At 33.2% G+C, this 14457-nt stretch overlaps 1 protein-coding gene across 1 annotated transcript; it reads left to right on the forward strand.

The window, feature by feature from the left end:
* The first annotated feature begins 982 nt into the window (after positions 1-982).
* ALATS (Alanyl-tRNA synthetase) lies at positions 983-12300 on the forward strand. Its single transcript, XM_085669437.1, has 23 exons — positions 983-1326; positions 1678-1916; positions 2530-2670; positions 3094-3240; positions 3391-3543; positions 4367-4496; positions 4808-4904; positions 6544-6664; positions 6853-6916; positions 7307-7353; positions 7451-7546; positions 7705-7806; positions 8077-8199; positions 8541-8672; positions 8863-8934; positions 9020-9095; positions 9169-9311; positions 9386-9494; positions 9577-9764; positions 10543-10632; positions 10743-10925; positions 11069-11245; positions 11942-12300. Exons 1-23 carry the CDS (start codon positions 1038-1040, stop codon positions 12011-12013), a joined length of 2991 nt encoding a protein of 996 aa, XP_085525563.1. The 5' UTR covers positions 983-1037; the 3' UTR covers positions 12014-12300.
* Positions 12301-14457: the final 2157 nt, after the last annotated feature.

The following is a 14457-nucleotide window of genomic DNA, read 5'->3' on the forward strand; positions in this document are numbered from 1 at the left end:
TAATGTTTTAGGATGATATACCTTAATCAAATTTGATCACCTTTGAACTATGCTGAGCTTGGGGGTGTGGTGTGAATCATGAATCATACTGAACCCGCATTGGTATTTCATTATTTTTTCACTCGTAATCTTTTCTCTATTTCCTTTTTACTTTATATCAAAAACCTTTAACTTTCACTTTATTGTTTACTTTCATTTTTCTATCATTTTGTCTTCTATCAAATAGGGCAAAGGAAGTTACATGTTGGAGTCTACTATATGCACCTCATCCACTGAAAACTTAAAGGCCTCACCCTCTATGTAAATATCTCAAAGGTTATTGATGGTATTATATGATTGCAGTTGCAGTAAAATATACAATAAAATAGAAGACGAGTACGTCCAAATTTGTAGTGAGAAAAGAATACGTTGCAACAGTGGGACATGTCTTTGTATATTCCAAATAATATATAATAAATGTTGTTTAATTCCTGACAAATATAAACTAATTTTTACTTATTCAAAAATATAAATAAATAATAATAAAATAAAATATCAGTCCTAAACAATTAACATATTTCTCAGAATTTATTCCATTTATCAAAAAGAATAAAAGAAATATAAATGTCATTTATATCCCAATAAAATATCATTTATTAGGATATAAATGTCATTTAATAAAAATATAAATATAATACATATCTATTTAATATTTATGTTACTTCTTACAATTTCTCCTATTTTAATTTTAAAGGTATGACTAGGGTTGATTATTCATATCTACGATATCATTAAACTAAATACTCGCTACACTTTTTCAGTGAGAGATAGTTAAACTCCAAAAATCTTCGCTAATCGGAGAATAAACAAATTATCGTCTCCAAAAACTCGGGCCTGCCGGCAAAAATGGGTCTGTAATGCGATTAGTTGACCAAATAAAATGGCCCAATAATAATTTCATAAAAGAAAAATAGTTATTACATAATATTTGGAGAGGTGGAATTGTTCGTTTGTTCCAACTCGCCTTAAAAAAAACCAAGACACTACTAGATGAGTGAATGAAAAGAGGATTTGGTGTAAGAGCTTTGTTCATTTCCTTTCGAAACTGTAACCCTCTTCCGCCGCCGCTACTACCACTGTCAGTCCCCTTTCGCGCCGCCAGATCTCTTCATTCTCCGTCGTCTTCCGTCGCAGCCATGCCCGGAGCTGGGACTCACGATGAGGAGTGGCCGGCGAAGCGCGTGAGGGACACTTTCATGGGTTTCTTCGAAGGCAAGAATCACGTCAACTGGAAGTCCAGCCCCGTCGTCCCCTTCAATGACCCCACTCTTCTCTTCGCCAACGCTGGTATGTTTCCCGATGAGTGATTATGTGTGTGGATTTTTTTCAAATTCTTCTTCAAGTCAACGTTTGCCATGCTATGTTTGGAATTGGAAATGGTCGTGGTGGCGGTAAGGGTTTTGACTTGAAATATGAAGTGATGCTGAATACGTTGTGATAATTTGTTAACATTAACATTTTTATGGTGAGAGAAGAGAGGGAAGAGGGAAATGGTAGGTGTTAAAGAGGTTTTTGTAGTGGAGAGTATTCATATTTGTTGATATATATATTGGTGATAATAGTAAGTTAATAACATTGCGTTATTTGATTTCCGGGAAAAATTTACGGTGTTAAGGTTTATTTGTGGTGTGATGATAGGTATGAACCAGTTCAAGCCAATTTTTTTGGGTACTGCGGATCCCAACACTGCCTTGAGTAAACTCTCTCGTGCTTGCAACACACAAAAGTGCATTCGAGCTGGTGGTAAACACAATGATCTTGATGATGTAGGGAAGGACACCTACCATCACACCTTCTTTGAGATGTTGGGAAATTGGTCCTTTGGGGATTACTTTAAAGCAGAAGCCATCAGCTGGGCGTGGGAGCTTCTAACCGAAGTATGTTTTATTGGTTGGAGTTCATATTTTGCATCTTGAATTATGATCCTCTTTGTTGTAAACATTGATATTGTTATGTTAGATCACTATGCCAAGTGCTTTGTCCATGAGAATGATATCTAATAACTAGCAGCTACCTAGTAATTAACTACAGCTACCCCACCTGTAAACATTTTGTTTGCTTAATTTGTGCGTTTCTTGTGGTGGTAAGTTGGTCTTCTGGTGTCCAGTTACACTTTCATTTAGCAATTTTTCCATCACTGTCAACAGCACTTCCAACTTCCACTCCATCAATTGCACCATGCCCACTATTAATGCATTGAGTACTTTTATTGTGACTTAAATATTATGCAGGATTTTGTTAGTGTTCAATTGTCAACTGCAATCTTGACATTGGCTATCACATTTAAGGGCCTCTACTACTTGCTAATTATGGATAACTTAATGATCACTTCCTATGAAAAAAATAAATTGGAATGCTTAACTTGCATCTATGGTATTGTGCTACATTTTTAAATTGCGAAGTCGGTGGTCATTTGACTTCTTGATTTATATAATCCATAACTTTTGCTCTTGTTAAGTTCAAATCATGAACTTCTGTTTTGTGCTTCAGGTTTACAAGTTACCTTCAGATCGCATGTATGCCACATATTTTGGTGGTGATGACAAGGCTGGTCTTGCCCCTGATATTGAGGCTAGAGATATATGGCTAAAGTTTTTGCCTCCTGGACGTGTGCTTCCTTTTGGATGTAAAGTATGCTTTCACCATGTCTTAAATTAAAATGTGAAACAAAATCATATTAATGTTGTAGTAAACAATATGGATTATTTTATACTAGTATTAGAGCAAAATACATGGATGGATGTTATTTCACGGACAACTTGTTACTCTATTTTTATCATGTGATGATAAATTATTTTTCGTACTTAATGGGTAACAGTGTGACTGCAGGTAGTTATTGGCGAGTAATAATTGAAATTATACTGTCAATTAAAAGATTATTTGGGTTTCTCAAATGAATGCTGGGACCATTTCACCTTTCCTCTAAGAAAACAACTAGAATGCAACTTTTTTTCATAAGAATCATATGGCATACAAAATTAAAATTTAGTATTGTACTGTAATTTCTGTCTGAACCAAGCCTGCATATCTTACTAAATCTGTATCTTTGGATAGGACAATTTCTGGGAAATGGGTGATACTGGTCCTTGTGGACCTTGCACTGAAATACATTTTGACAGAATTGGTAACCGTGATGCTGCATCATTGGTTAATAACGATGATCCTACTTGCATTGAGATATGGAATCTTGTCTTTATTCAGGTACTAAAATGATTTACAGAGACCAATAATTTTTCTCCTCTCATTTATGTACTTTGCTAAGTTAAGTTGGTACTAGAATCCATTTTAGCATGCAGTCTTATTCTGTCACCATGGATCTGTATGTATGTGACTATCTTTACCTGGTAACAGTTCAATAGGGAGGCTGATGGCTCTCTTAAGTCGCTTCCAGCAAAGCATGTCGATACAGGCCTGGGTTTTGAACGATTGACCTCTGTACTACAGAACAAAATGAGCAATTACGACACTGATGTCTTCTTGCCAATCTTTGATGTTATTCAGAAGGTATGTCGGTGAAGGCATTGGAGTTTATTATATTTCCCTTGTGTTTGATGGTAGTCAGCAGGTAATTCTGTAATGTAGTATCACTTATCACTTTTATAGCAGACTGTGTACACATGATATCAAGCGGAGAGAGCATTACCTAACCTATCTGAACTCATAGTTATCAGTTTGTATAAATAGGTTCTATTGGAACGTTTAAATATGTAATTAATGTAAGTCTATAAAAATTACCACGGAATTAAATGTTGATTGTCCGGCTGGTACCCATTGTCTATAGTGATTTTTTAAAGTTTTACTACCTTTGCCTACAATGGATGCAAACTTGTAATTCACTGTAAGTTGAATCACATTAAATTGTGTTTTTTTCTTCTTGTTTTCTGTTTGTGCACCTTGGACAGAACTAGGTCATTTAGATTAACCAACTTTATTCCTCAAGTTTCCTCGATATCTAATACCATTGGACAACTCCTTAATTTCAAATATCTATTTAAATAAATATCTTTTTTGACCTTAGATAACCAACATATGCAAAATGTTGATTTTACTTTCTATTTTTAAATACTTATGGTTCCTACAGAAATATATGTAGTTACGTATACGATTTTCCATGTGTCATGGCATGCATTTCCATGTGCTGTGTTAAAATCCTGTGAATGCTTTTATGAATTTGCATTTAAGATTTTGCATGTATTTTTTAAATTTCTATGTGAATGATCCCCTTGTTAATGTTTTTTTGTTTTCTTTTAGTAGTTGTATTTAATTTAATATTTGTGACTGGAAACTGTTTGATATGTAATTTTGCTTTTGTGTAACCCATTTACAGGCGACTGGTGCCAGACCATATTCTGGTAAAGTTGGAGCAGATGATGTAGATAAAGTTGACATGGCATACAGGGTTGTTGCAGATCACATCAGAACTCTTTCATTTGCCATTGCTGATGGGTCTCGTCCTGGTATGATATTATAGAATGGTATTTTCATTGACATTGCGAGTCACGAAATGGCAGCTTTAAGTCACGTCATTTTTTTTGTCTTTTCCCTCTCATAGCTGGAGGGAGGCCTGTTCTTCATTGACAGGTTTAAGTCTGTTGGTAGCTGCACTGCAAAAAATAAATTCCCTTAGCCAATCTATTTAGGTTTTTGACTTTTTGATTATTATATATCTGGAATACTAGCTGTAAAACTTTTAGTTTGTGTGGGCATCACGTAGATCCGTATTAAACTAAGGAATTTTAATATTTGACTGGTTTCCATATATTTTCAGGTAATGATGGTCGTGAGTATGTTCTGAGACGTATACTTCGTCGAGCTGTGCGGTATGGACGTGAAGTGCTAAAAGCTAAAGAGGGATTTTTCCATGGGTATGTATAATGGTTAACAATTTAATCTGTTGCCCGAATCTTGTTGTAAAGCTTTGTTGCCAGTTATGATGCATGGATATGTTACATGTATTGGATACAACGGATGTCTGAAAAGGCGATTCATCTCATGTTAATAAATATAGGATAAATTAAAATACGTTGAGAGTGTATATCTATGCATATATTTAATTCACAAAAACAACAAAATAAATGTTATGGTAATTTAAAAAACATATTAAGATTGAAAATTATTATTAAATATTATCCAAGTGTATATACAAATAGTGAGAGTGAGAGTTGCTTCTATCAACATTTGCTGTCACTTAAGTGGTACTCAAATATCAATCCTGAAAATGATTTCATGGAATAAATCACAAAAATTATATATTTTATGTATTTTAATGTTTGGAATATTATAAAAATAAAAATGAGTGTAGTAAAATATAAGACTAAAAGAAATTATGATTGTTATATACACACACAAATATCAGTGGAATGTGATATTTGAGACTATTTTAAGAAAAAGGGGTTAGAGTGTGGGAGCCTTGGGAAGTGTTGTCTTATTCTGCGTGTGCTAATAAGTTGCGGACCCTCACTGATAAAGCATTCTATCGGAATAAGGTTTAACCCAAAGGACAACGATAATTCATTAAACGGGATCATTAGTTTTACCAATAAGCTACAGTTCTAACTTCCAAGCACTCTGTCTATGTATATTAAGTACTTTATTATTTTTAATTTCTGAAATACCACAGAATACGTATCTAATTGTATCCTTGTTTGATATGTTCTTGACAAGGATACGCTAGCTTGATGAACATAATGTGCAACACAGGTTGCCAGATTTTGCGTCCTGGTACCATAAGTATAATAAAACATATTTATGTGTGTTTGAGTAGTTATGCTAGGATCCAATTGCAAGGTCATGGACTTGATTGAGTCCCACATTGGAAGTATGAGATTCTAGTGTGGGTTTTACTGGGCCTTAGATTCTTCTACTACAACAGCTAGCTTTTGTGTTGCCATTGTACTGTTGGCCTGAGACTACTCAAAGTGCCAGTGCATAGAAAGACTACTGTGGAGCATGGTGAGATGCTCAGTTTCTATTGCAATGTATAGGACTGGAGTGAGTGAGTTTATTGGGCTTTGGTCCAGCAACTGCATCAACTAGTTTTTGTGGTGTGCTTCTCCCTAGGTTCTTATCAAGTTAGGTTGGCTAATAATTCAGCTGTACTGCATGTTTAACCTTCAGCAACATCCTGACAGGTCGTCATAACTGCTGGCTCTTGGTTTTTCCGTGACACAGTGGTGAGAGTCTGTTAGTGTTGGGAATGTATTAATTATGTGTATGTGTAAACTTTCTACTTGTAAATTGATTTTTTTGTAATCAATTTAGTTTGTAGTAAACTCATATATTCTCTCTTAGTTCTGTTCTCTACTGTGTTTTTCTTTCATTTTCGATGACATTCTTTCTTAAATGAATTCTTTCACCTGTTTATTTATTTATTTTTTTTCAAATTTTGTACATTTCTTTACGGAATTGTTGCTGAGTTCATTCTCCAATGATTCCGTGTTTGTATAAATATGTGTACATACATTCTATTTGTAATGTTCTGTCCTCATTTTTACTGATTCCCAGGCTTGTAAGTGTGGTGGTGAATTTGATGGGTGATGTTTTCCCTGAGCTAAAACAACAGGAAACACACATTCGGAATGTAATTGAAGAGGAGGAGGAAAGCTTTGGAAGAACCTTAATTAAGGTGACCATAGGCATATGCTCCTGTATATTTATGGGTTTTCATTAGTCAATCTTAATGACAGCCATTTCTCAAATTAGTTTTGATTCTTGTGTACTTTATTCATTGCTTTAGATGGTTTTTGCCATTTTCTTTTTCATGTTATACATTTAAAGATTATAAGAAAACCCGACTGTTTTTCCTTTTCCCAGGGTATTGAGAAATTTGAGACAGCTGTTCAACATGTTCAAGGAAAGACACTGAGTGGGGAGGCAAGTAGAACCTGTTATTTTCAGTTACCTTGTAGTCATATGTATTTGCAAGTATATGCCGTCTATTTAAAATTCAAGCAAACAAATATGTTTGTGAAATTTCACTTAGCTCAGATTTTTTTTTTGTTGTGTCATTTTTTATCTGTCTTTGGGGAAGTGATTTAAATGAAATTCTTTTCATTTCAACTTTAAAATTCTGTTGTTTTTATCCATAACCATTAATTCCTTTAATTTTATCATAATGATTTGTTGATTGTGTTATAATCACATTTGCAATAATGCACAAATACACCAGTGTTGAACTGTTGATTTTATTATTCAATATGTCATTCCATGTTGTTTTCAATAGACCTATGGGATATTTCTCATGCAGTTGTCTCTTGATTATAGGAAGCATTTGTCTTGTGGGATACATATGGATTCCCATTAGATCTCACTCAGGTAGGTGGATTGGTTCACTTTAATGCTGTATGGAACTGTGAGTCTATGCTATGCCTTTGTTTTTTTTTTTTTTCCTAACATTTTCCTGTTGTATCAGCTGATGGCTGAAGAAAAGGGATTAGTTGTTGATGTTAAAGGTTTTGATAAGGCAATGGAGGCTGCAAGAGAGAGATCCAGAAGTGCTCAAACAAAGGTATTTTAATTGCTTGAATGCTTCTTTTCTGTGCATAAGTTTCTTATTTGTTAAACACCTGATATATTTAAAGGTTAAATAAACTAATCCTTGACTGATATTAACACTCATTTTTTCTTTTTTCTGCTTCTCCCACAACTTTCTTTTGTCATTGTCAGCAAGCTGGTGGGGCCATTGTCATGGATGCTGATGCTACCTCCGCATTGCACAAAAGGGGCATATCCCCAACAGATGATAGCTTCAAATATGCTTGGTTCAAGGTAGTTTTGTTACGAATAGCTATTGAACAGAGGAGTTTCTACTATTGGTTCTCTTGCCCCCAACCTTTCTTCTTTGATTAAACTTGATATTTTGATGGCTTGCATATTTTCAACTTACTAACTGGAAGGAGACATAATGAAGCAGACATTATATTTTGGTTATTGGTTGAGCTGTTGTATTAAACTTTTCAAGTCTGTTTATAGACTTGATATTCTACTGAACTTCTATTCCTTCCATTGATTTCTGTTCCTCACCATTTCTTATCATAGGACCATGAGAGTGTGGTACAAGCAATATATACTGGTTCTGAGTTTGTTGATACCATTAATGCTGGTCATGATGTTGGTTTAGTTCTGGAATCTACAAGCTTCTATGCTGAGCAAGGTGGTCAGGTATGAGGCCTTTTAAATAAATTATATGTTATATTTTCAATATAGTTTTGTTTGTTTGCTTGAGCATATTAAGTAGCAAAACTAGAAGAGAATAATGGTGAAATAATACTCGGCGTTTTAACATTAATGCCTTTGACATATGAAACAGTAAAATAAAAATGGTCTGAGTTATAATGTGCAGAACATGATATTTTGATGTATTTTGCTAATGGGAAATATAAGGCAAATATGCCTGGAATTAGCCAACTTGCATGAAAACAGGGACTGAAAATAAAAGATTCTACCTGTTGAATTTGTTAGTTCGATGCAAGTGATGCACTCTCCTTTTTTTACGGATGCAGATTTTTGATACTGGATCACTTGAGGGTACACTTGGTTCATTTCAAGTGCATAACACTCAAGTTTACGGAGGCTTTGTTCTTCACATTGGTAATGGGACCGGTGTCTCTGTTGGTGACAGAGTAGCATGCAAGGTCTATATATATATTTTTAATTTTTTTTTTCTCTGTACTTCTTACTTTTATTATTAGTCCTTGACTCCAATTTCTCCATTATTTGTTCACTTTCCGGGACTTCAAATACCTCCAATTTGTTTTGGTTATCTATCAGTACTTTTCTTCTATGTATTCCTCATTTATTTTGTATATTTCATAACTTTTGTAGGTTGACTATGGAAGACGTGCCCTCATAGCCCCTAACCATACCTGCACGCACATATTAAACTTTGCTCTTAGGGTATGATGATAATGCCACTGAATGAAGACGTGCCATTCCCCTTACTGATCTGTGTGCTTGCTGAAATTTCCTATGTTGAATGCAGGAAGTACTTGGCAATCACGTTGACCAGAAAGGATCCATTGTTCTACCTGAAAAATTGAGATTCGACTTTTCTCATGGTAAAGTTTGTTCAATTGGACTGCTAGAATATTGCTAGTGTAAAGTTGTTGTTTACTAAGCTTTAATGATCAGGCAAGCCTGTTGATGCCGACAATTTAAGGAAAATCGAGGCAATTGTTAATGAGCAAATTAAAGCTGAATTGGATGTTAGTGCAAAGGAGGCAACTCTTGCTGAAGCCAAGCGTATCAATGGTTTACGAGCTGTTTTCGGTGAAGTAAGTAATGTCATTTCACAGTTTTTGGTTATCGTATCCTGGATCATGTTCCTCAATATTCTGCCTTGGTGTAGGTCTATCCCGATCCTGTTAGAGTTGTGTCAATTGGACAAAAAGTTGAGGATCTTCTTGCTGACCCTGCGAATGATAAATGGTTATCTATTTCATCAGAATTATGTGGAGGTGAATATTATAGCTAATGTTTCCTTTGAAGGTCTTTTTTTCTTTATTATTCGAGGCTCTTCATTTTTAGTTGATGATCTAGGCACCCATATTTCAAACACACGAGAGGCAAAAGCTTTTGCACTTTTATCTGAGGAGGGCATTGCAAAAGGCATACGCAGAATAACAGCTGTCACAACTGATCGTGCTCATGATGCAATGAAAGTGGCAGATGAGTTGGAGCAGCAAGTAGATGACGCAGCTAAGTTAGATGGAAGTTTGTTGGAAGAGGTTGGTATTTGGGTTTCTGTTCATATAAGATTTTCTGGAAAATCAGGCTTGTACTTTTTTCCTTTCTATTCTAGTTAGTTGGCCAATTCAACAGGTCAAAATGCTTGGCTCCATAACATCTAATGACTTATTATGAGAAAACAGAACTAGCATACAACTAGCTGAACCAGCTGCCAAATTGGGCATTGGAATTGCTTGTTTTAAGGACAGTTATCAAACTAGATGTTGGGCTTATAAAATTTCCTAGTTTTGAACCCAATATCAAGGCCTAATGGAACTTATTCAGTATACTGGAAAGTTAGAAATACTTGAGACCGTTAACATGAAGTCTTGATTGAATTACTAAACTAATAGAAAAACTGATAAATACATTTATTATGCATTGAAAGTTCCTTTCTTTTTAGCTTTGAAGGAAGATGGGAGTTTATCTGCTACAATGGTATGGATATACTACTAGACTGGGATTTAATGTATTCTAATAAGTTTTTGCTTTATTTTTCTCTCCTTTTGGGCAGCTAGAATATGTAGTTGTATACTGATATGTCTGTCTTGATCCACCGTCATGCACTTAGTATTATCTGAATATATAAACACCATAGTTGGGAGCCTAACAGCTGAAGTTAGTGCATGCCCTCTTTCACATGATTGTCTCTTGATCTCCTTTTCTTTTTCTTCATTATCAACAATGATTTTCCTAGCAGATAGATTATAGATATGGAGCATACTTATCTTTCCCTTCCAGAATTGTATTCACTTGATTTTCTTTTTCCTTTAACAGAAAGTTTCATCATTGAAAAGCAATGTCGAAACTATATCAATTCCTGCTGCCAAGAAAGCTGACATCAAGGCCAAGATAGCCCGACTACAGGTATTTTATATGTGTGGAATGTATTTGCAGGCATTTTTGTTTTTATTTCTTGTCCTTCAATTTGCTCATGCATTTAGTCATACATTGTACTAATATCATATTTCTTGTAGGATCAAGTGAGAAAAGCACAGAAGCAGATTGCTGAGGAAAACAAGCGTAAAGCTGTAATTATTACAGCTGAGCAAGCTGAGCTTGCAGCTTCTAAGGGGAAAACTTTTTGCATATCTCGTGTTGATGTTGGTCTGGATGTAGCTGCTGTTCGTGAGGCTGTTACAAAAGCCATGGACAAGAAGGTAATTGCTGATTTTAATTCTGGCGCCAATTTAGTAGTTGTCATCATATGGATGAATATGCTTTGTGAGATGTCATATTCCTGTTATTTAAGTTTTCTGTTAAAATCAGACACTAACTTTTAATGATGCTGGATGTTAAACAGGGCATATCTGTGATGGTTTTTAGCACGGATGCATCTACAAACAAGGCTGTAATTTGTGCTGGGGTGCCAGAGAAAGGAGATAAAGGTAAGTTGGATGTGGCAGAGTGGCTGAGTAATGCGTTGGGGCCTTTAAAAGGGAGATGTGGTAAAGGAAAAGGTGGTCTTGCAACGGGTCAGGTTAGTTATTGACTCATTACTTTAATCTCTGCACATAAGTAACTACTATTTAATCTCCAGGGTCTAGGATAATGCTCGAGATGCCATGGGTTTTAATCGTTTATTGTTTAATTACGACCAGTGTGGTCATGAAATTATTTTTATTAGTTATATCAAACTTATTTCAATAATCCGAAGAGCAATTGAAATTTGTTAGTTTACAAAGTAGGTTCAGAAACGTTGTTTTAATTGAAAGCTTGATCATGTACCGTGTACGCAAATTTGAATTGCTTTAATATTATTCTTAATTGGTCCAGTTTTTTTTGGAATTGATTTGATGTAATCTTAGTTATAGTTTTGTTGGGATTGATTACTCTTTTCTAAAACTTATTTAGAGAAGAGGGGTAGAAAAAAATAATGGAACTTTTTGTAGGATTTGATTTGAACTTAAACGCTGGCCAAAATAAAACTAGTTTTTGAAAATTCAAGTGCCAGCCTCACTATTTTCAAACTAGGCTTATCGTTACGGAGCTACCTGACTTATTTATGGAGACATCTCATAATTTTATATAGTTTGAAATTCTTTTGTCCAAATAGAGTTCGGTCACTTTGAATTTTTCACAATTGAAGAAAAATGTTCATTAATTGGGAGAATTTCTGGCACGCATTGTGCATTCTATTTGGTATTGTACTGATGTGTACGCTTATCTTTTTCAGGGTACAGATGCAGCACATGTTAACGAGGCTATGGATCTTGCAGAAAAATTTGCATCAATGAAATTGAGTTAATGTTGTACTGCAGTTTATCTTTCGTGTGGTGTTAGCATGATTCAGTGGATCTTTAGTTTGGTATTAGTTATACAGAAGGGAAGGGCACTTGAAGTAATTATCCGATCCAGATGAGTTGAACAAATTTCTAGTTGAGTGCCTGAATATTCTTTTGATACGAACATTAGTTTTGGTTTTTATAGACCACTAATTGTTCCACAATACAGTAGCAATTGCTCTGATAGATTATCAAGACATTATGAAGTTCTAAAATGTGATAATTTTCATAGCATTTATTTGTTTTTTGATTATTTGTGTACCTGTAAATTTTGATGATGTCCGCATTTCGTTTCACATAAACGGTCTAATACATGTCTAATGGGAGATTTAAGGTCCACCGAGAGATTTTAGTTTCAGTTTTTAGAGGAATATAAGGTAAATAGTCATTTTTCGAAGTAGCATATGAAAGCTTCCACAAAGAAAAGAGGTGAAAAAAAAAATAAAAACAGTGGTTTTTGTTTGGTGATAATATTTTACCATAGATATTTGACGCCCAGATATGTAATATATTGTGATCAGAGAGAAGTTTTTGTGGTTTAGGAGTTTTTCTTTGGGGCCATAAATACTCGATCACTGATAGATGGACATCATAAATTTCTTTTATTTTTTTCCTTTCTCTTACTTTTTTGTCTTCGCTGATATCACTTCACACACTGCATTGTCTCCTTTCAATTAGGGTTTCTCCATTGCCCAATCTTGAAAAAGAATACCTCATTAGAAGGTGCACCTTGTTTTATTATTATTGTTTTTTTCTCTTCAAAACTTGTCACATATTCTGCGACATATAGAATATAATGTAACACATCACTATATATATATATATATATATATATATATATATATATATATATATATATATATATATATATATATATATATATATATATATATATATATATATATAACAATAAATAAAGAGATATATTTTGTATCTACATTTCCTTATTCCAGTTTTACCTTTAATTATTATTTTAAAAACTAATTATTTTATAAATAGTTTATCTTTCATTATTATTCTAAAAATCTCTTTTATCTTAATAATTATTTTAAAAACGTATTCTTTTGTGTACCTGTTTATTTGTTTTTTAACTTTACACTTAACAAATATTTAAAAAAATTAATTATATACTTTTCATAAATCTTAACTCCAAATTTTATGAAAATTAAAAAATGCAAATAATAAATAAAGAGGATATTTTTTCTATTTTTTAATTTTATCCTAAACTATTATTTTAAAAATGATTTATTTATAAATAATTTACTTTTGATCGTTAGTTTAAAAATATCTTTTGTCTTCAACCGTTGTTTTAAATACTTCTCTTATGTACATATTTTATTTTTTAATTTTATATTTAACAACTATTTTAAAAATTTATTATATATTCTTTATTGACCTGAACCGAAACGGACCGAATCAAACCAAACCGAATTAAATCGGATCGGATCAACCTAGACCGGAATGAACCGAATCGAACCAAATTGAACCGAACCAAACAAAATTGAACTCAACCCAACTCAATCCAACCCAACTTAATCGAACCCAACTGAACTAAACTTCAATTGTGTTGAATTTTAAAACACCTTGAAAAAAAATTAGGAAAAATTTTACACTTTCATAATTAATTAATATAGAGTAAATAGAAAGTCGCTTTGTAATATGCGTAAAATTTTACACTTTCATAATTAATCTATAACAATATATAAAAAGGATACCCTCTTTTGTGTCCACATTTCGTTATTCCAGTTGTACCCTTCATTATTATTTTAAAAAACTAATTATTTTATAAATAGTTTACCTTTAATCGTTATTCTATAAACCTCTTTTGTCTTTAACAATTATTTTAAAAACATATTCTTTTGTGTACATTTTTTTTTAATTTTACATTTAAAAAATATTTTAAAAATTAATTATATATTTTTTATAAATTTTATTGAACTGAATCGAACTGGATCGAACCAAACCAAACCGAACTAAATCGAATCGAATTCAACCGGATCAGACTGAACTGAACCGGACCGAACTGAACCGAACCAAACTGAACCAAACCAAACCGAACTCAACCAAACCGAACTGAACTGAACTACTCTTTAGTTGTGCTGAATTTTAAAACACTTTAAAAAAAGGAGGAAAGAATTTTACACTTTCATAATTAATCTATAATCTATAACAATATATAAAGGGGATTCCCCTTTTTGTGTCCACTTTTCAAAATACCAATTTTACCCTTTAAATATAATAATTTATTAAATTTTTAAAAATTGACCGTTACTTTTATAAACTTTTTATAAAATCAGATGCCTTTGTTGTTCTGATATATTTCACTTTATTTTTAATAAATATAATTTTAATATATATATTTATTTAATAACATTATAATATTATCACTGCTAATAAAATATTACGT

The sequence above is a fragment of the Vigna unguiculata genome, chromosome 11, assembly GCF_037176805.1.
Source record: "Vigna unguiculata cultivar grain cowpea cultivar isolate G323 ecotype 2 chromosome 11, ASM3717680v1, whole genome shotgun sequence".
In the NCBI taxonomy this organism is placed as follows: domain Eukaryota; kingdom Viridiplantae; phylum Streptophyta; class Magnoliopsida; order Fabales; family Fabaceae; genus Vigna; species Vigna unguiculata.